This window comes from Phaenicophaeus curvirostris, chromosome 6 (assembly GCF_032191515.1).
Source record: "Phaenicophaeus curvirostris isolate KB17595 chromosome 6, BPBGC_Pcur_1.0, whole genome shotgun sequence".
In the NCBI taxonomy this organism is placed as follows: domain Eukaryota; kingdom Metazoa; phylum Chordata; class Aves; order Cuculiformes; family Cuculidae; genus Phaenicophaeus; species Phaenicophaeus curvirostris.
Genome location: NC_091397.1, coordinates 57,918,848 through 57,941,917, shown reverse-complemented (window position 1 = coordinate 57,941,917; position 23,070 = coordinate 57,918,848). Strand labels below are relative to the sequence as shown.

At 36.5% G+C, this 23,070-nt stretch overlaps 1 protein-coding gene across 16 annotated transcripts in view; it reads left to right on the top strand.

Moving 5' to 3' along the window:
- Positions 1 to 23,070, top strand: part of HDAC9 (histone deacetylase 9) — a 420,133-nt gene that overhangs the window by 327,695 nt on the left and 69,368 nt on the right. For all 16 annotated transcript variants that reach the window (XM_069860332.1, XM_069860322.1, XM_069860320.1 and 13 more), the window contains 2 exons: positions 3,699 to 3,818; positions 4,152 to 4,249. In XM_069860332.1, the coding sequence (XP_069716433.1) occupies positions 3,699 to 3,818; positions 4,152 to 4,249 (218 nt within the window). The remainder of the gene's footprint in view (positions 1 to 3,698; positions 3,819 to 4,151; positions 4,250 to 23,070) is intronic.

Below are 23,070 nucleotides of genomic sequence, written 5' to 3'. Positions count from 1 at the left end.
TATTTTTAACAAATGGATTATTTAAATGCAAATGACATTTGGCATGTTGTCTATATTATTTTCATGAATAATGAATTGGAGTTCTGCCTTGCACTTAAAGGATCAGCCCAATGCACAGCCCAAGGAAAGTTGAATGCTGATTTATGAGTACCATTTTTGTTTTCCTACAGTTCATGAGGAGGTGTAATAGGGTGTCTGACAAAGCATAGACAGGAAATGAACCCTGGCATCAAAACCTAACCTGTTACATCTGTACTTAATTAATTTTTGCAGGTGATAAAAGATTTAAAGACAAAATATGTTAAAGGGTTTTTGAAGTGCAGGGCTTAATAGTCTAAATCTTGTTCATATCTGCACTCGTAATTAAACCTTATTGTGAAGTCATGGCCTTACCATCTAGCACTTTTGTTCAGTTAAACATGAGTACTGGCTGTTGAAGAGAAGCAGAGAAAGGGGGAGGGTGAGACAGGGAATGGCGAGTGAAAAAAGAGTGGTAGAATGAGTATATGATTAGGTTAGATACTATTAGAATTTTTTTCAAATATTTCTCAATGTGTTCTAGTATCACTTAGGCACATAATTCTAAACTGCAAGAAACCAGTATTTTTGAAAAATTCACTTCCACTGTATTTTGCTGACTTGAATCTTACAGTTCATTGAGTTTTATTGCTGTAAATGCTGGCCAAAAGTGAACTTGATGTTTATTCCTGTTTTTAATAAGAAAAATCTATTCAAAGTTTGGATTTTGTTAATGTTTTTAGTCTTTTTGACTGTGTTACATTCACTTTGTTGGGAAAAGAAATCACTTCTGTTTGACCTACTCTGCCAATAAGCACTTAAGAATTCAGCTTCAATTTTGGAAGGCAAAGTTAAATATGCAAATCATTACCTGAGCAAATGATTACCTGTGAAGATGTGTATCCTTACCCAGGAAAGTAGACAGGGAATGCTCAGCCTCTCTCTAACTCTATCCCATTGGCCAGAATAACTCGGCTGATGAAAAGGGAGAAATATATGACTGACACAGATTATTTCATTCCTGGAGCAGTTGCAGTCCGGTCCCTAGTCTGCCTCATGGTCAGTGCAATGATGTACAAAAATTCATACAGAAAAATTCTTATGTATCAAAACTATGGATAAATCACAATCCAAACTGAATTATTGAACAAATTAATAACAACATCTTTATGTAGACCAACAGAGAGTTTGGGGCATCTGAAGAAATGAATGGGACTACAGATGTTAGACTTGAAATTAAGCTTTAAGGCTATATTTTGATAATGACTAGCATGGCAGGACCCCATGCTGTCTGGCAACTATACATGTTGCTACGATGTAAATGTTAAAAAGTAATGTTTGATCACACACATTAAACTGTACTCTAGTTACAAATCAAGTGTAATCTTTATAGCTGCTACATTTGCTAATATATAAATCCTAAACTTTTTAATCTTTCCGTGATTTTTTTCTACACAACTTTTCTTTCTTCATTCACCATTTGAATAAATCTCCATTTTTTAACTGATTTATATACTCTGAATACATTAGATCTAATAAGGCCGGAGTATGAACACATTTCGCACACGGCAGCATCCACAGTCTTAAACAAAACATTCCTTTGCCTAACCAGAGATGTTACTGCTGTTCAAAATAGAGCAACCCTCAAAGTTCAGATGAGAAAGCTATCTTTGAGATTTGAATAAAAGTTTTAAAAAAAAGAGCCCTGTATGCCCATTTAATATTTTTTCTTCTCATTTGAAAACTGTTACAGCAAGAATACAGTTAAAGCCTCAACCTCAAATATGCATGGAAAATAAAAACTAAATAAAATCAGAAAATGAAGCCCTATTATGGTTTTAATCATAGTCTCTGCAGGTATAACTACACAGACAACATAGCTTTTCAGGTTGTTGTTGGAATCCTTGTTCAAAGATCATCCATATTTGCATGTACGTTAGCATGATCTAAGTCTGTTTTGGAGTAAACCAATTCATTCTGTCACAGTTGAAGATGGGATGCTGGGGTTAGTCTGCATGCCAGATTTTATTCATTTGCCAGACAGAGCTCTAACATTATGCTGTCTGTCCTCAAATCTCCACCACCCACCACACCAGCGTGTGCTTCCTTGCACCTCCAATGTGTGTTACATTTAACCTTGGCATTAAAGCACAGTTGGATTCTAACTTCATCCTCATGTTGTTTCAAGTACTTTCAACTGAGAAAATTAAAGTAACCCTTCTAATATTACCCCACAGGGGTTCCAGAGGAGGTTGAAGTCAAGCAAAATGCAGCATGAGTAAGACTCAATGTAGAGAGTCCTGAACAATATGGGTGAAAGTCATGAGCTACATCAGGTGGCAGAGTGCAAGCAATGGGCACTGATTGCTGAGCCATTGGCAATGAATACCTAACGTGAACCTTCCTGAAGTCTAGGCATCCTGAGGAAAGTGTGGCCATTGTTTTTCTGATACTAAACTTAATTCAGACCTTACAGCACTTGTAAAATAACTACAGTCTGGGTCACAGTGTTGCTGTTCAGATTACTTTGCCTGTCCTCCTGAATTCTCTCTTTAAATAGGAAATATCAAAGGGATAGATCAAAGGAGGAATATCAAGAATATCTATAATTTTTCAGCTTCTTACACATGCCAGTGGAGAATTTAAAAAAGACTCAGTTTTCTCTTACTGGAAGGCAAATAGGTTTTCTATTTTCACTTGTAAAATCTGTGTAGAACTGTGAAGAAAAAAAAATAAAAAAGAGCAAAAGTCCACATCATCAGCCTTTGTTATATAGATACACTATCAGCATTTCTTTTTCAGTATTTTATTTAATGACAGAGCTTCTTTTCACTGGCATTATATAATGTTTGAAATATGGAGACTCTCCAAGACCACTCCTTGCTTGTGGAAGGCACTGTCCTATCTGCCAGATGATTTAATAGCTAATGAGATCATATTCCCGTGTCTTCAACTGTTGCCGTCATGATTTTGCAAAAATGAAGTATGAAGTCCTTTCCGCATCTGGCATCTCTTTTGATGTGGATCTAACTGCTGAGGGACTGCTAACTGAACTGAATGTTTCAAGAAAGCCAATTTACTCAGCTGGTCGCAGAGCCTTTGACCTCAATAGTGGGACTTGGCAAATCAATGAATACACTAATGTTTAGTGTTCTGTCAAGAATTGTGAAAAAGCTCTGTAAACCATAGATCCTTCTGCAAAATACTAGTGTGTAGTTTAAACATTAGTCTTTCTTCAGAGGCCAATGAGGCTAGTTAATTAAGCCTGAGGGGTTATGAACTGTTGGCAGTTAATAAGTCATAAAATTCCTCCATAAAACAGGATGCTAGATTCCATCACTGAGGCAAGGAGTACAAAGAGCCGGTGTATAAATATCTAATTGTACAAAAGGACTGGGATTTCTCAATGACTGCTCATCTGGAGTCTCCAGGGCATGCTCACTATGGTTTCCTGATTTTTAGAAGCCAGTTTAAAAAATGAGTGCATTAAAGAGTAATTTGCCTGAAAGTTCAGGAAGTATGGGCTGGTGAAGGGAGGGGGAAAGGGAAAGACAAAAGGAGGGCAAGGGAGAGGGAGAGAAGCAGAAAGAGGGAGTGGGGGGGTGAAAGAAAGCAGAACTGAGATCTCTACACTGAGTTGGACATTATTACATTTGTCATCTGTTTTCTTTCTCCTTTAGGATGTTCACCATGGCAACGGTACCCAGCAGGCTTTTTATGCTGACCCCAGCATCCTGTATGTTTCCCTCCATCGCTATGATGAAGGCAACTTCTTCCCCGGCAGTGGAGCCCCAAATGAGGTCAGGTTTATTTCTTTAGAGCGCCGTTTTTATTTGTATCTTTCAGGTAATTGCGTTGCATGATTACCCCTAATTTTCTCGTCCTTCTCTGGTTCTTTAAATTACACCAGATTACCAAATTGTCCACTGGGAGCAGGGGACCAGTGGAGAACAAGTGCATAACCCAGAGCAGTCCTTGTCAAACAAAGCTGGGCTGATCTGACATGTTGTTTGATGTTTGTTTCTAAAGCACGTTTAAGAACTTTTTCTTTTTTTTTCTTTCATTTCCCTCTCTCTTTCCTCCTCTCTTTTCCTCCTCTTTACTCCTTTTGGCATTTTATTCCTATGTTTCAGGTTGGAAGTGGCCCTGGTGAAGGGTATAACATAAATATTGCTTGGACAGGTGGCTTGGATCCTCCTATGGGCGATGTTGAGTATCTCACTGCATTCAGGTTGGTACCTTTTTCTTTTAAAGTTAGGAAAACTGGCAGGAGAACATAAGCACATGTATAAGAGCTAATGTAATCTTCATAGATGGGAGAAAGACCCACAATGAAACTAAGTTAATCCTGGTATCCCAGTATATGAAAGCTTAATAAATAATACAAATGTATAATTTGTGATAAGCAGAATCAAAAAAATGTATAATGATTTACTCTGTCACTAATTGTATCATTATTGTATCACGCCAGTAAAATGACTTTGAGTTTGCTTCCCTACCTACAAGATTTAAATATATTTGCTTATACCAGGCAGAAGAAAATTACTGTTCATGTTTGTGTTGACTGCAGTTACATACAATACAGCAGATAGAAAACAATATGAAATATTGGTCTGAATGCAATGTTCCTCATTCACTTAGAAGTGTCTTCATAATGTTCCACCGATTTGTCCAGCTGGCTTTTTCTACTAATTGCAATAGTGTTATTTACTTACAAGTAAATAATTGTGAATTGTTTCAGTAAGAAACATAGGAAATGTTGCATGCTGTATTTTTCTTTGCTTTCAATAGCTCATTCTAAATGACATTTTATTCTTTCATAGGTGATGCGTCATAATCTTTAGTCTTATTTTCATGGGACCAGAGGACATAAAACCTGTTTAAAATACACTTTCTTAGACTTTCAGGAATGCTGTCTTAAATACATTATTTCTTTTCATTGTAAAGCAGTCCAGCAGAAGGGTTTAGCAGGCATTCACATCTCAAGATTGGGCAAGCGCTATGTGTTTGAAAAAGTATTTCGTTCAGTGAAAACTGATATACAAGAAAGGCAATGAGACAACTAATGTGTATCTCCAATCATTTTCAAGACTTTAGTCTGAAGTAGTGCATTTGCCATACACAGCTTTTGACTATATTTTGAAAAAAAATCAGAAGAAGTACAGTCTAATTGAATTCAAAGCCTAAACCCTAGACACAGAAACGGCCTTACACATTCCCAATACCATTTTATTATTATTATTGTGGAGAAGGTTTTAATTTTATTCACAACATTTGCCTATATTTAAAAGGAGTCTAATTAAATAGCTACATGCTCCAAAATTTATAAACATCAGTATTTCCTCCAGCTCTTTCCACAATCTGTCTTATTCTTTGATGAGATATTACTAGATGGTTCAAATCACTGGTATTAGTGTCTGATATTAATATATCTGGTATGATCACCCCAAAGTTCTTGATATGAATCCAACCTGTCCCAAGGTAGTTTGGCCATCTAACCCTGTGGTCATCCCAGATTATTGAACAGAAGACTGATGTAACTGAGACTGCAACCAGAATTTGTTTCCTGTCAACAAATACTTAGGTTTAATAATACCTTTTCAAATATATACTCTGCTTCAGTGTTAGAGGGAATTTCAGTTTTTGCCTAAGCAAAGCAGCACTGTTCAGGAAAATAGAATTCATGTAAAATGCTACACACTGACTAATCATTTGCAGGCATACCACTAAAATAGATACTTAATTATGTATACATATATTTTAATACAGATAAGTGCAAAGCAAAATGTAGGATCGCCCTTAAAAGAATTGCTGGTATTTCAAAATTTAATGCTACTGTTTTAAATACATCCTTTTAAACTTGCAATTATTGTTATAATTAATGTGAAGGTTATAGATTGTGTTGAATAGTTAATTTTTTTGAAAAAGTAATATATTTCTCTTTACTGATTACAATAGATGCTGCTGTTTTCATTTTCTCCAAAAGACTAGGAATGACAGAAAATGTTTCCATACACCCTAAGTCCATTTTTTCCTGAGCACAGTCTCTGTGCCCTCTGTAGTGCTTATTCATAAGAATTTGGTATGACTGCCATGAGAGTTTTGAGTGGGAATCAGTGGAACAACACTATGGAACTTCGAAGGCCAAATACAAAAATCTGTAAATTACATAGGATAGACCAGGTATCAATTTCTTTTTCTATGGATCTGGTCTGAATGGTTAGACAGATTACAGAGAAGACCCTAACCAAGGGGTGGGGGAAATGTTGGCTAACCTCAGTTTTAAGAGAAAAACAACAGACAAGATCAACAGGTTTTCACTTCTTACCTACTTCTCAGTAGACAGAGAAATTAGGCAGTATTCATTCCCTAGCAGAGACAGGAGAGAGTGTTAGTGGATCTCTCCTCCAAGATAATCAAGGTCTGAATAAGTTTACAGATGGGTGGAGCCTCTTTGGAGAGAAGCTGAGGCTTCCTGCTTCCTGGCTGTCTCAAGAGCCTAAACATTTGAGTTCTGAAGGACTGAGAAATTTGCATTAAAATAATCTAAAGCTCCCTAGGGGGTACACATACGCTTCTCTTCCTCACCAGCAGAGCCCTAGTTTCTTCCTAGAGTTGGACTAAGCACATATTTGAAGTGTGAGCAACCATGACGCCAGGTAGCTCATTACTGCTTGATTGACTGTCAAATTTCACAGCAAAGACCCTTCTGAATGATATGTCCACAAAACCAGAAACCAAGCCTTTTTTTTTTTGCTGCCTCTAGAGTTTTGCCTATAATCAGTTATTATATATGATGATGTATTTCACATCAGGTATATTGTCCTTAGGCCGGAATCTATTTGCAGAAGAGTAAAAGCATTTACACACAGAGACCTATATATACACGCAGGTAGCTGAACAGTAGTTATTTTGCACTGCATAAATCACTAAAAAAGTCTCTTTTAAGTAAATCTTTTGGGGAATGAATGAGACCCCACCTCACTCTTCCCCCAGACTATCAAAAAAAAATCCTATTTCTTCAGGAAAAGGCAGCTTTCATGTGCAAAATTGCAAAAAAGTTGAAGATGATTTAGAGGCATAACACGGAATGATCACTTCAAAGGCATGCTGAGTGAATGGCTCCAGTGGGACTCGAGTGGCAAACAAGAAAAATTATGCTGCTGGTTTGTGTCTGCCATTTTGATTTCAACAAAATCAACAGGAAGAGTCTTTAGTACATTTTTAAACTAAAAAAATTGCCCAGCTAGTGCAAAATCAAATTTAAAAGTCTGTAGCTGGTCTGAAGATGAAAACTGCTCTTTCATTTTTAAAAGAATATGTTTTTCCTTCTTTTCTTTTACATTTCCGTTAAGAATACATGCTTGCTTGTGTTAACTACAAGAAGGTTGTAGAAATTATAAGAGAAGTTTCTGTAGAATTAAGATGCGCAGTAATTAAATCACCATGTTTTTTAATTTTGACAGAAAAGTTTTGCTTGATGGATGTTTGACATAATTAAGCAACTGATCTAGATACAAAAGTCCTTGAAAGAAAGTCCTTTTTCTAAGGTGGAGGCATCTCTCCTTTTCCCCTACAATAAAAAAAGCACGCTCTTTTCCATTTTTTCAAGGTCTGATTAACTTTGCCTCTAGAGACTGTTGTTTTATCATTTACTTCCATCCATTTGGGTTAAATTTGCTTTAATCTCTTTAAAAACAATCAAAAATGGTGGGTGTTTTATAAAAGGATGATTCTACATTGAAGTTTATAGGGACGTAATCCACTCTCTTGTGCCAATAGTTTTAGAAGAAATGAGAGCAATTGTTAACTACTAATGTTCAAATAATTATTTTCATAAGCTTGACTTATACCAGATGTGCTCAGTAAAGGAGGCAGCAGGCAGGCTGAGGTCTGTGTTGTATATGCACACACATGCACTCATGTAGTTGGTGTTTACAGAGGACAGGAGATGTGTTTCCATAGAGCAGAAGGTGGAAGACACAGGAGGTAGTGGAAACAAGTGGGAGTGTTCAGAAAAGTGAGGGAGAAGCCAGAAACAGAAGAAAATTGGGGTGTGCCTTCCAGCCGCTTTGCACTGCTCTTATTCAACAAAGGAGCTGTAAATTTAGCTTAACCAGCCAGTATGCTCTGGCTGCTTTGCTCTGCTCCAGAGTAGCATAAAACAGCCACAGCATATCAATGAACCTGGCCATAAAACCTTACATAAAATGAAAAGTTTATGTGTGTGTTTGTTTCTTGGAATGATCAGACATAGCTCATGATAACGCTGTCTTTGAGTGCAAGTTTTAGCAGCCATAGATACGATTTTAATTTAAGAAGGTGAGCAAATTCAAAAGATGCAGGTGACATTAAAGCAGAGTTAAGGAAGAACTATATACACAATTTAATTTAAAATGCAGGAAAAAAATCAATAATTTCCCCCAAATAATAATTTTAGGCAAGGAGAATTCAAAATGAAAAACATAATTGAAAGCACATATATTTAAATGTAAAAATGAAATAAAATGAAGATGTGCAGAAATCTTCACTGCATCTTACAGTTCCTAGCGCTTGCTTTGGGGAAAATATGTTTAAAACTCTCTGTATTCTAATTTCTGATCACAAATATTAAGAAATATTCATTTGAGTATTGTGGCCTTAGTGGGCATGGTTAAAGTCATTTGAGAGATTGCATTAATGTATACCCACCCTTTTTTGTCTTATTTTTCTATTTCCAATCTGATTACATTTAATTTTGACATTTCAAATAAAAATATCGGTAAATGTAATTTTGTTGGGGTTTTTTGAGATATATTCTCTTTGTTAACTCTATTTCAGCATAGGTGCTATGAGGGGTTTTTTTCTATTTTTTAAGCTACAATTTCAAAAGTAAACTCTAGAAAGAACTCTAAGAGGAAATATTGCTATGCTTTCTTTATTTTTTTTCTTATAATTATACATACATAGTGTATATTTGTACATATTAAGTTAATTTTCCAGTAAATTTTGTCTTTGTAACTTTTTATTCACCAAAGAATTGGAGATAAAAATTTCAATAAGTTTTTGGTATCCTGATGGTATTGGATTTCATGGTTTTACCTATGTGTGTCCAAAAACCAAAAATTCTTTGTTTTAGCTCAAACCACTGATCTTCTGCTTTCATTAAATGTCCGTTTGTTTATGTACTGTATGTGCAGATGAAGTGCACGTACTTGCTTATCCGTATTTATTATCTTAAATACATTTGCATTATCTGTATTGTCTTTTCCTATTTTTCTTCTCACAATATAAAATATTTCTAGTCTTTTCTAGTCTTCCTTTAGAAATGTATCCACTTGCCAAATGATTGGAATTGCTCATCTCTATAGCTCTGTTGTTTCTTAGGAATGAGCTAAATGCACCACATGAGGGCGAGCCATCAATTTATATTATTTTGAATATTATTATGGCTTTCTTTGACACCACGGTTCTGCACTATTTTATTAATTCTCTGACTGAGTAGAAATTTTGACTTGTGATAAACACAGTAAATGAATGTAAGAGACAAAAATCAACATTTTTTTTCCTAGCTGCACCTAACTAGTTACAATGAGCCATGGAACAACGATATATTGTGATAAGATTTAATGAATTCCACCAAGAATAGCTTTTGAGAAAAGAGTTCTTTTAAACAATAATTCTAAATGCCCATAACTTAATGCTATTATTTTTTATGGCTGCAAGTTCCAGACACTGCTGCTGAGGCTGTATTATGCTAGACTGGGTCTGAAAAATATGCTAAGACTCAGTTACTGATTCAAATCTGAAGAGGTAAATAGACAAAAGTGTGGGAAAGGAAATAAAAAAGCCAAGTTAGCCCCTCAGCCTCATAAGTCAATAAAAGAAATAGGAGTAGACAGAACTAACATCCTCAAAACTTTAATCTATTGTGAAATTATTAGTGAACTCGATCAGCGATAGCCTCAGACTAGCAAAAAGTTGCATTTATCTTTACTAATGGAAATAAATGATTTATTTTTTAATATTTTACTTTACAATAACTGGTAAAGGTTATCCCAGCTGTTGTTATCTCTCTTCTCTGTCTGCTGACAGCAATGTGTTCAGCATTTCACTGTATGAACAGAAAGGCAGAACCTCCGAGTCATATGTATGAGAGACAGACAATGATTTAATGATTTACCCAAATGTAGATGGACATTACTGAGAGTACTAATTATCCACAGTCCTTCTGCATTGTCATGGGTATAGTACTGCTTTTATGAAGAAAAATACAGCTGAAGAGAACACAGTCATGGAAGTTGTAGGAAATCTACACGATGATTTCTGAATGGATGTATGGAGTTTACTTTCAGCCACCCACAACATTCTGTGGAGTCATAAGTTACAGTTTCAATCAGTTTTCCATTTCTGCTTCTGTCCATTTCTTCCAAGTGTCATTAAAAGATGAGCATTTCAACTAGAAATGTCCTTCTGTTCCCTTCTGCCATAGAAAGTGTCTTAGAAGAATTCAAAGAAAGGTACACCAAACATATAATAGATGACTTACAAGTACCTGAGCAGTTCATTTTGAAGAAGTTTGAAGAAGGTAGAAGTTTACTTGGAAAACTGGTTTTTAAGTCTGCTTAGAGTATAAGTTTCATATCTAAATATTCAATATTCCTGAGGATTTGTGGCTTTCACACATTTTTTTTTGAGTGTGGTCATGAAGTTTTTGTAATAATGGTAAATATTCATACTTTTTCTTGTTTCTTGACAAATGTTGTGAGCATTCAGGATGATTACTGTTGGTGGGGTATAGACAGAGTCCTTAGAAAATGGAGAAGCAGAGTTAAAATCATTTGAAACCCTGGTAAAAACAGCTTTTCAACATTTTGTTATACTTCAAAGTTCACCATAAAACTAAAACTGGCAACACTGTTTATAACCTGCCACCTCTTGTTCTTCCTACTTGTTTATTTTTATTTGGAAAGGCTAACTTCTTCTCACCAAACTACACTAAGTTTTCACCTTTCCTGTACCAGGATTTCCAAAACTGTAAATGATGCTCCTTCAATTCACTTGAACAACAGAAATGAAATCTTTCATTACATAAATTAATTAGTGTCAGCTTACTTTTCAACAGATGCACAGTTTCTTTTATTGACATGGCGGAGTAGGGGGTGGAGGAGAAAGGATAATAAAATATGGCATGTGTCAGGTTTATGTGGTTCACATTAAAACTATATGATTAAAACCCCAAGCCATACATGGTCTGTAGTTCCAAAGTACTGAAAATTAATTGAGGTCTTTTCCAACACAACTGTTTTCCAATTTTTATCAAGTCAGAAAGATGAAAGACTAGAGGTGTGTAGGTAAAGAATTGCCATATTGTGAAATACTTTGACAGAAAGGTGAGAAATATCACCAGAATCATCCTGGAAGATGCAAGAGCACGGAAGATATTTTTATCCTAAAATTCAAAATATCCGTGGCATTTAGATGGAGATAAATTTCAGGTCTGAGTTTAAACTCCTGCAGCAACACTGAGCAATTGTATCAATGACCAGCCCCAATTTAAATTTTGTTGCTTTATAATAACTTTTGAGAACTACACTGTAGCCTGTAAAAAATATCCACATGTTCTCTGCTGGAACAGATCCAGACTGTAACAGAACCATTAGATTGCACCCTGGTGGTTTATGTATTGTTTAATTGTTTTCCTTTGGTGGATATTTTTATTAAAAACCCATTATCCAGAATCAGACAGAAGTGTTGTTTCAAGAACAGCAGAAACAGAGGCCTTTCAGCTACCCAGTTCTTATTCGTGCTTTCTTTAGCCAACTCAGGTAATGAGACCTCCACTATTCTTCTTTTAATACTAAAAGAAGGAAAAGAAATGGGCGTTTTTATTTTGCTGCTTTCAAACAAGACTGCAAAGAAGTATTGTGGAGTTGTGTGTGCCCACGCACCTGTGTCAGTGTAAGTTTGTGTGGGTACCTCCAGGGCACGCCTAGATGTTCTCATGCTTTTGCACTAATAACTCCTTGGAGATATATTTTAACCCTAATGATTCTGTGTAGCTGTGCTACTCTTTGCCCATAAAGCAATTGAATGAAAGGAACAGAACTTTTTCATAGAAAAATAGATTCTAACAAATAAAGCTCCAGTAATTCTGAAGAAAAATAGAAAAATCAGATGTTGGAATCCTAAATTATGCTGAAGAGCACTGCGCTCAGTGCTACAAGATCATATGAGGTTTCTTTTTACTGGATGTTGTTGGAGCCAAACTCTGAGTATCTTGTTACTTTTTAAAGTCAGCTTTTATTCTTGTAGAGAGATGTTTGAAACTATGAGAACACAAATGTCTTAAAAATAGTTATCTAATGGAAAAGTTCAGGGAGGTCTGTGACTCCAGATTATGTGGTATTAGCAGTACTGCTTGAGCCATCAGTAATCCCATTAAATCAATATAGTTTCTAGAAGAATAAGTTGTTACCCAGTGTGAGGGAATCCATTAGACTTCAAACTCTTACAGGAAAAGTGCTCAGTTATAGAATGACTTACGTGTTTGCTATAATTGTACATTTTTTCATGTAAAATGGGGTCTTTCTCCTATGGCCACATATACTTCAGTCAGGATTTAGAAGTACATTTGTGTCGTTAGCTAATGCAGCCCTCATTAGATTACACTGCACACCAGTGTAATTAATGGCTAAGTTGTGATGTTGGTGCTTATACGAATCAGTATCTTTCATTAGTCATTGCTAAAAGAATTTGTGAAAGCAGGGGATCTTCACCAAGTACATGTGACAGGATCTGCTCTTAGATGCTGTGACTGCATTTAACCTGATTAAGTAATCAAATCTTTATTGTTATATACAAGCACTCTAATGAGTCGTTATGCCTTGAAACCAAATAAGCTGTCAAAGTGTCTCATTAGATCTTGCATATGTATACGTGTCACAAATGTTCTAGGCATATTTATATCAGGTGTTAAAATAAAATTACCCAAATTATTAATTTATTTTAAAATAATGAGAAATGAAACCAAGCAAATTACAGCACAGTATAAGCCAGCTTGAAAATTGCTATGTCTGGGATACATTTCTCCTCTGTTATGCATAGGAGCGAACACTCATATCAGATGATAGAAGGTGGAGGGCTAAAGGGAAGACGTGGCTTATTTGTTTCTTTTCTCCCTGTCAGTAAATTGACTTGTCTCTGCTGATTTCTCCCTTCTGTGCAGGGTGTGCATTACTAAATAAAGATGACTAAAGACAGCAGTTCCAGTAAGTAGCAACTGTCCGTGGCTTTGACATGTGATTCTCTTCTACACTGGAACAAAACCAAAACTATTTGAAAGTTCCCAAAGAAAAAAAAAAAAAAGTGTGTTTTTCAAACCCTTTTATGCTCATCTCTAGCCTCATGATGAGGACATCAGTCTAGGAAGCAAAAAACCCTTAACTGAAAACTCTCATCCCTGAATGACTGAAAACAATTTCATGTCCCCATGTTCAGGGACCTGAACCTGACTCCATCGCACCTGAAGTCAATACCTTTGTTGTCAGACTGCTTGGAATTGTTCCCCCTCCCCTCCCATTCTTAAGAGAAATCTCCCTCTGAAAAATATCAAATTGATACACATCACAAAAAGAATATATTTTAGTAAAAAGGCATATTACTCAAAAAGTTGCAGTTCTAAACCTGCATTATTAGGCTGATAAGAGAGTGGGGACTAATTACCTCCCTATTCAATCAACCCAACCTTCCGACCTCTCCAGTCAGGATGGTTACAGATTAGGAAAGTATTGTCATATCTCTGCAAGTTCTTCCGTTCCTGTGTCACGTTTCTGTCTCACTTCTTGTACTTTATTAACATCTGATTCACTGCCTGTGCAACAAGCTCTCTGTGGAAATTGATTTCCCTTGAATCTGAAAATGACAATTTAATGTCTACTCATTTACCTCATGTTGTTCTACAAAGAAAAAGTCTTTTGTAAGGATGTCCATCTTTTCCAATATAATTCTTTTTAGAAACAGCAAACAAAGCCAGCAAAAGAAATGTATATCTTGTAACAGCTTGAAGACCCTGTGATTTCCAACTGATCAAGACGGCAGTGATTTCATTCTCACTCTCTAGTATCAAATGGGCCACTGTGGTGAAATATTAGCTGCCTCTGAAAGTGAAAGCATGCAGTGGGTAAGCAACAGAAAATTTTTATGTTGTCTGTTATGGTCTTGCAAAGTCAATATAAGAACTTCAAACTATTTGAAATACTTTTCCAGTAGCAACAAACAGTAGAAATAATTTTCAGTATTGAAAATAGTGCTCCCCACCCCCTAATTCCCTTTCACATTTTTCTCTTGGAGTCATAATTCGGCCCTCATCGAATTTTTCACAGCACCCTTAGCTCCCACTTCCTCCCACAGCTCTGTCCAAGGCCTCCGATCACAAAGTTACTCCTCATCTGTTCTTCTCAAACTCCTTTACTTGGCTCTAGGGCCTCATTCTTTTTTGTCTTCTGATCTGCCTGGGACTCATTCCCCTCACCATAGGACATTGTCCCTTGTAACACAATCATGTTTCATTGAAAAGAAAAAGTGCTGCTAAGCTCTCTATCATCCTCTCTGCTTTCTCAGTCTCTGCCTCCAAGACCATGAAGCGTACAGGTTGCTGTCCATTCCCTGGCTCAGTTCTAGACATTCTCCAAAGTAGCATCTCAGCCTTCCTTTCCTCTGAAACCATTTTTAACATAAAGTTTTCCTAGCTCAAAAGCTGCTAAGCTGTATATCACATTCATTTTCCTTAGCTGATGTGTCATCCACTTTTATTGACCCTGAATATCTTTGACTTGAAAATTCATCCTTCCCTGGCTTCCATGCTTGGTGGTCCCTGGCCTCTACCCAACATATCAAGTAGCTCGTTCAACTTATCTTTTGGAAGAATCAACATTTTCTTCCTTGAGTTCTCTTCAGTGATTCCAAGCCATTTTGCTTTTGGCCCTGATCCTTTTTCTTACTTCTTTTGTTTGTCTAGTGGATGGTTAATACACAATGTTAATTCAATTATTGTTTGTCAGCTAACTACTTCAGAACTATGGCTCTGTTCTGTCTCCTCTGTGCATCATGAAAAATTATAGTAATTTCAAGATAAACTACTTGAAGAAATATGCCTTTAGTTCAAGCTCAGCCTTACTGAATTTGTATCCCCAAGCCATTCCAACTGCCACTCTCTACAGGCAAAACTGCCTTTCTCTCTGTCACTTCGGAAAGTTCTTGTGTTAGCTTCAACCTTATCTGTTGGAAGCCACAATCCAGAAATGTCTAAATTTTGCAGATTCTTTCTGTAGCATGTCTGTGGAATACAGAATATGCTACCATTCCAACTGAATAAAATGATTTCTAACCTTCTACCATCGTTTTTATTGTTGCAATGTCATTCTCGGAATGCTCCTATGAATTTAATTTAATTTTCCAGATCATGATAGTAGCTACAGGTTTTCTGCTTTTTCTGGTGATAATGTTCATACTTGCTGGGTATTCTTATAAACAGTTATGAAACGACTTATTAGCCTACTCAAAATCTTTTCTATGTTTCTATTTTGCTATATTTTCTCTCACAAAACCTAATAGTAGTTAAATTCCTATACTGCTAAGATTGCTTCAAATTTTCTGGCTTGTGCAGTTTCTGCCTGTAGTTCCTCAAGTCCCCATAGGGCATATAAACAGGAGCCATCTTTTTGTCCTTCTTTACAGCATGTTACGTAATGGGGTTTTGGTTCACAACAGTACCTCAAATGCATTTTACTAATATAACATTATTTGTTATTGTTAAGGATAATACTAAGAGGTTAAGAAATTAAAAGTTTGAATGGTCTTACAAGTTGTTCCTTGTGTTCCATCATGTTGCACGAGACACACAAAACTTCATTACTGGTGACAGTGGCAAGACATGGGGTCACATGAACCAGTGCACTGGTTGGGACCAAGGCTAGAACCAGGCTAGAATGAGGTCCTGTGATCTGATGCAAAAGGGGATGTCTTCCCAGGGGCTGAGAGGTGGAGGCAAGCAAGTCCTCTAGCCCAAATGACAGACATAGAGTTCTTTGACTTTCATGTAAATCTGAATGACTAGAATTTATTAGGAGCATGGTGACATGGACATAAATTCTGGAAGTGTTCTTTGTCAGCTGAGACATATAGGCATGCTACTGGTAGGACTGACTTCTTTTCCAAACAGTCTTTGGGATTGAGATCCACCTTCTGTCCACCCATCTCTGGAGCATAGATATTACTCAGTATGCCTTCTGCAGCATCCAAATCTCATTAAGCCTTTGAGCACAATTTTCTCATTGACATCTGAGGAAACATGATGATTGTCAACAAAATGTAAGGTCTGTTGTACACTGTATCCCTTCAAACACAATACAATTATTGAGTCTTAATTACATAAGAAACAGTATACATGTTTTGCAAGGTCGTAGAGTGTCACTTGCAGAAGTTAGGCAAGATATAAGAGTTTCCTAAGTTTCTATCATAGTTTTATTTCCAGCAGTATTCTTTGACAAACTAAATAAATTACTGCATGTATTGGACCTCTGAGGCTTGGGGCAAAGAATGGAAAAATTATTTACAAAAGCTTGAAAATATTTAATCACTAGAGGCAGGGGGCAACTGTGTTTTAATTAGCAGTTCCTCAGGCCATTGGCTGGCTGGAGGCTTTCTCAAACAACCACACAAACCCGCTGAATAGCTGTTTGCCAGCCTCAGGGTCAGGCCTGAGATGAAACAGATAAGATAATTGGCTCTAATGAAATCCAGAAGGCCTTGGCTTTCTTGTTTGAGCTTGGATTTGAAAAGTGCGTGTGGAAGTGAGGCTTAATTCAAACCAGTCCTGAACTAGACCCGTTTTTCAGTGACTTTGATATTGTTTGAAGTTCTGAAAGTGTTCGCCACACCACTAGCCTGCTGGGCTGGGCCTCCCCGGTCACCTTAATTACTGAGCTTTATTGCTGACTTTACTACACAGGAAAGGAGCCATTATATGTTCCATCAACATCAGCTCTCCTCAGATTGGAGGAAAGGGCAGGGTGAAAGGCCACTGTAGGAAGGCAAAAACTTCACTTTGAGGTAGTCAGATCATTTACCCGTGTTAAATTTCACTGTGCGATGTGTGTACATTCCTCACAACACAGAAGCCCAATTTCCATTTTTTTTTTTTTTAGCAAGTGATTGCTTTTCAAAACATTTTGTTTGTGTCTGAGGAGCAGAAGGGGACATTTATTCTTAGAGGTGGAAAGAAGGCAAATTGTAACAAATGTCAAATTAATCATCACAGGGGAAAAAGATCTAGTTAAAATCTGCAATAAAGAGAAATTGTTCTTAATGCTTCTTTGAAGTGGGAATAAGTGAGGAAACCCCTATGGTGCATTTGCAGACCTGACACCTTACAGAACCAACTCCTTACAGCTAGCCCGATATCTGGAGGATAAGTTGTAATGAGCTCTCCAAAACCCGAAAGGCTCCTATGAATACCGTAAGGGCGAGCAACAATTGAGGTATTTTAGTATGTTAGTTGTGAATTGTGCTCTTCAGAATACTTTCAGAGTTTAGTCCTAATCTCTTTAGTTGCTCCAGCTACTGGTGTTGCTGGAAAAGCAGAAGCTGAACTTGTGTGCGTTAATGGGTTTTCACATCTAGACGCTCTACAGCAGGAGAGACACATCTCAGGATTTAGGATCCAGTGCCTGGTGCCACGGAAGTCCCTGGGAAGCTGCTGTGGGGAGATGTGAGACAGATCCTGCAAATGCTTAGATGTGTGGCTGAATGTATTTACATGTTAACTCTTTATCAAGGCAATCGGGCTACTAGCTTGAGTAAACTTACATAAGTGCATTTATATTTGCGGGATTGGGCCTCCTAAGACTAATGAAATCGTATAATATTGGCCAATTTGGGTCAGATCTCATATTATCAACACCAGCACATAATAAAAGAAATATTGATGAATATTGTTTTATAGTGGGATCAAAACTGTGAAGTTCAGGTCAAGATACACAAACATTTTTTCCATGAGCTCAGGAGGAAATTACAAAAGAGAAGCAGCAGGTTTTATTATTTTTTTATCAACTTTTGGTGAAATTTTAACCTGTTAAACTCATAGCCAGCGTCCCAGGGAGCTGGTTATGTCTAGTTGTGTGTTTTATTAGCACTAATGAGCCTCTCTCTGAGCTCAGAAAATATCTTTTGAAATCATCATAATTCCCACAATTATCAGAAACAATGATTTCTGTTCTAATACAAAAAGTTTTTTGTCTAAGTGTCAAAGCATGAAAGTGGGAGAGTTCCTATAAGTAATATTTCCAGATGGGAAGAGATTCTGCTCTTTATTAAACAGAAGACTTTTTGCTCTTATTTTTTATAATTAAATAACAAGACACAAACTTCCTTTTGGCTACTGTGCTGCCTAAGAGTCAGTTTGGTCTATCGATATTGTAAATCATAATACTTGTCTGACTGTACTTTCAGCCACATTCACATTTTGTAGAGGCTAATGTGATTTAGAGGAATATAGATGATGATATAGTGCATTGGAAAAGATTTATTGACTAGGAGAAGTGAGATTATATAATCTGTTAGTGATTTAATATGTATTATATACGTATGCCTAATGATGTCTTCAGTAGAAGGAACAGGATTATAAAATCCACTGGTGATTTAATTTGACCTTTGCACATCTATCTACAAACTTTATGGAGTGAAGTTAAGCTTAGGTGGGTGATGTAAGTCAAGCAGGGGATAGTGACCGAGGAAGCACTTTATAGCAGAAAAAAATTCCCCGGATGTTTAAACTGCTTCTTTCCAAGGTGTCCAACAATGCGTTCAAGGCAGCACAATACTTATTACTAATAAGTTTGGGTTTTTTTATGTGGGAAGCTGAGGGCAACACAGTTTCATAGTTTCCACCTTACTTACATTTGCTTCTAAATCTGCAATTTACTAAAAGGAAATCTAACAAATATATTCATAAAATAGCCATTATCTGATGTAATGGTGTTGTGTTGTGTATTTTCAAAACACTATAGAGACCACACAGTAAATCACTGGCTGAGCCAAGAATAAATGTTTGGCTTTGTTACTTTCACTAATTCTGTGAAATCTAGCATCTTTAAAATAACAGGTCTAAGAAAATGACCATTAGGTGTCATGTTTTTATGTATTCATCTGCTCTTCTCTTAAGATTTTCAGGGGAAAAAATTCATCTCTTAAAACGTGAAGGTAAATTTTGATTCTGCTTATCATTCCTCTTCCTTTGTGTCAGTTTAGAATGTAAAGAAGAGGCAATGCCATAAAGAACATTTAATTGGGTGCTGAATACTTTACCTGTTTATATAATTATAGATTGCATTTAGACATCCTTTACCCGGGTAAAGAATACCGAAAGAGTTAATAAGAATTTTACTTACTTAAGTATATACATGTGCTTATTTTTTGCTGTGACTTTTCGTTGCTGTGCTCAGTAACAACAATGGGAGTAATTTGCTGCAGAAAACTTTCACAGAGGGTGCCACAGGTATGTAATTCTTTTGACTGAGGAATTCAACTGGAATACATTTCTTATATCATGGCATATGCCATATTCTTATAGATTGCTTTTGCATGATGTATGAGATCAAAGGATTGTACTTTTGTTTCTGTGACTACAATAACCTTGAAAAGAATAAAAGGAGATAATGGTGAATATCATATAAAATGCATGGGAGCTAATAAGATTTGGAGAAAAGAACAATTAGAAAAATCAAATGAGCATAACATGCCTCCTTACTGTTCTTGGTTATAATTTGAAGTCTTGCACCTGCTTGTTAACAAGGTCAGATTTAGGATTAAGAAAAAACAGGGAGTGCTTTTAGTTGCATACTTTCTCTTAATAGCTCTCCTTAATTTAATTCATATGTACAGTATTCCAAAATAGCTGCAGTGATTCATAGTGCTGTAATAAAACACAGGAAAATACACACAAATTCTGTGCTTCTTTAAAAATTTAAAAGACTTCCCATTGTATTCTATTTATTATTGTGCTTAAAACATTTTTAGCACATATAGTGAAATTCCATTCAAACTGTTCCATGAAGTATTACTTTGAATTTGCAGTCAATCCTGTCTTAGATGTCATAAATAACAACCCAATAATTCACACTTTTTAAGTTAAAAAACAATTTATTTATTATTTATTGGAAGCTATGGTGTAACTGCAATTCCATACTATTTGCGGAATGTGAGGTTGTGTAAGGACTGTGGAATTAACAAAGTTCTGAGTCCTAACTTGACCATGCTCTTTATGAATGATATTATACTCAGTAAAATCCAGATCATTGTCATCTTAAGTTACTATAACAGTATTAGCTGCCCAGTTCATACTATGATTTTTGCTCTTAAAAAGCAACAATATGCAAGTCATTGATAGGAAACAGAAGGTTCAGCCTGCTGTGTAGAAACAATTTGTATTAGTACTCTAAAGGTAAACGTGGAAAGCAGCCATGCCTTTTCAGACCTTAGTTGAAAAATTTGATTATGTGATTCACTTTCTTATGTCCTTTCTGCTTTGAACATGAAGAGAGATGACTTTATATTTGCATAAGGAAGCTGGAGTTCCTCTGTTTTCTACCCAAGAGACCTCCTCTGCCTCAGTACCTTAAAACTGGATGGAGAACAGCATTAAAGGAAGGCTTCCTAAAATGTTTTTTTCTGCTGGAGCTGGTAGCTTGATTCATTCAATAATATTGAAGAAGTTGTGATTTTTGCCTTTTTATAGAATCATAGAATCACCAGGTTGGAAAAGACCCATCGGATCATTGAGTCCAACCATTCCTATCAAATACTAAACCTATCAAATACTAAGCTAAAATTATTTCACACTAAATTATGGTTTAAAAGGAGCATGTGAACAGAGATGAATTCAGGGGCAAATTTAGAAATCTAGGCATGTCCCAGCAATGTAGGTGTCTACATATGAGCAAGCTGTCAAAGTTCCTTTTGACACGGATGCCACCCTTTTGATTTGGATGCCATTCCTGGTTAAATTCATCTCTATTCTAAGTAATGGTTATTTGCACACTTCTGGGAAAGTTTGGTAAACCATATTTTGATCCATACCTGTTTAGGGATATCATTCTAAGCCTGTACCTCTATACCTGCAGTGAAAGTGTAGACAGGTTCAATCCAATTTTAAACTGTGAAATGTCTGAAGAATTCTCATGAACCACCTATGCTAAATGATTTTGTCTCTACGGCATGGTGTTAAAATGTAAGCACACACAGTGTAAGTAGTTTATGTCTCTCCCCAAAGTAATCTTGCAGGCTGGAAGAAGATTTAGAGGGGCTAATACACTGCACTGAGATAAATTACCTTTTCTTAGCAATATAAAATAACCTGTACAAAACTAAGTCCCTCTGGCAAAAGTTTTTCGGTATCCATGCTGGTTCATTTTAAAGCTACACTTCTTTGTGTCTTGCTGCAGTTTGCATTTTAATCATATCCCTAGGCAAGGTATCTGCTTCAGTTTATTAATAAAGTAAGTGGAAGGTTTGCCACTTTGGTTGTACACTTTTTGTTATATCCTTGTACTATAATAACCAGTATAGCTGCCTGCACTTAAAACAAAATACATGAGAACAATAACCTGAGATGAGGTTGTAGTTTAGTCATGTTTTACTGTATACTCCTGAAGGGACTACTTCTCAACAGTGACTCTTTCCAGAAATTTAGAGCTGATAAATTTTATGTGAGTTCAAAGCAGTTGAAACATTGCCTAGAGATCTTTTAAGCGGCTAAAATTCAACACACTCCCTAAGGATTTGAGATGGAGATAATTTCACACCAGTCAAAGGAAGATCATGCCTTAAATGTACTTCATTATACTATATAAAAAAAAAAAAAAAGAGAGAGAGCTCTCCACTAGATGCAAGAGCCTGTGTTATTGTGATCTGTGTGAAATCTTAGGTGAACTCATTTGGGATCTTACAGTGTGTATGAAATAAGTTTGTGTTACTAACAAAGGTAGAAATAGTCACATAAATGTGTTGGCTTCTGTAACTGATGTCTTCTAAAAGTATCTCCAACTTGACAGGGAGCATCTTTTCAGTGTGATTCATTACACAATACAGTACAATCCAATTTTAGCTGTCTTCCAAAAATGTTGTCTTGAATATCTGCTTATAAATAGAGCAGCTCCAAATCACTGAGGTTTGTGACTCCAGTATTTCATTGAAACATAAATACTGCTTTGACTGTGCCACAGATACCAGCTTTCAGAATACAGCCTCTCTGAAAGCGTGAAGACCAGTTCCCTCTTTTAGTAGCAACCTCTACTTTGTCAGGGCTCCACGTTGGCATCTCAACTTTAAAAATATTTGTACTCTTTACTAGAGTATGATATGTCACAGAGTGTGGAATGCCATGGAATAACACTGCTACTTTTATTTGATAAAATCCAAATGAGCCAACAATTTCTGTAACTTGCCTTTTTGCCATTCAGTGGAGAACACTGGGGTCAACAGAGAGATGAATCCTTTCTCTACTTTCTGTTTCAAGCCTTTCACCGTTTATTCAATCATAGAGAAGAGATAGGGACTTTGTAATTACGGCAACATGCAAACCTCATTTGTAACCTCTGGAAATTTGTAGAAATCTCTGTAGTTTCCAGAAGTTTCCTCCACAGCAAGGCAGTAATTTGCAGTAATTTTCCTCCTTCACTGACATTGAGATGAGCAAGAACCTTACTACTTGTCACTCTGTGGGGGAGTGCTTGGAAATATTCTGTTTACGTGGAGGAGGTACCTTTTAGTGTAAATGGAAGGTGTTCCAAGGAAATGGGACACAGAGCGCAGCTGGACTTCGCTGAAGCTGATTGTTCAGTTAGGAATCCAGTCAGCATTCCCAAGCCTGAGCCACAGAAATGTGTAGGTAATTCTGTGAGTGATGCACCAACGCACCCTTTTAAATGATGAGGTGATGACCTTGTCTAAGTCCCTTTGGTGCTGCATCTCTGAACATCTGTCATGGGGGATTGCACTGAGATATCGCAAGGTAAA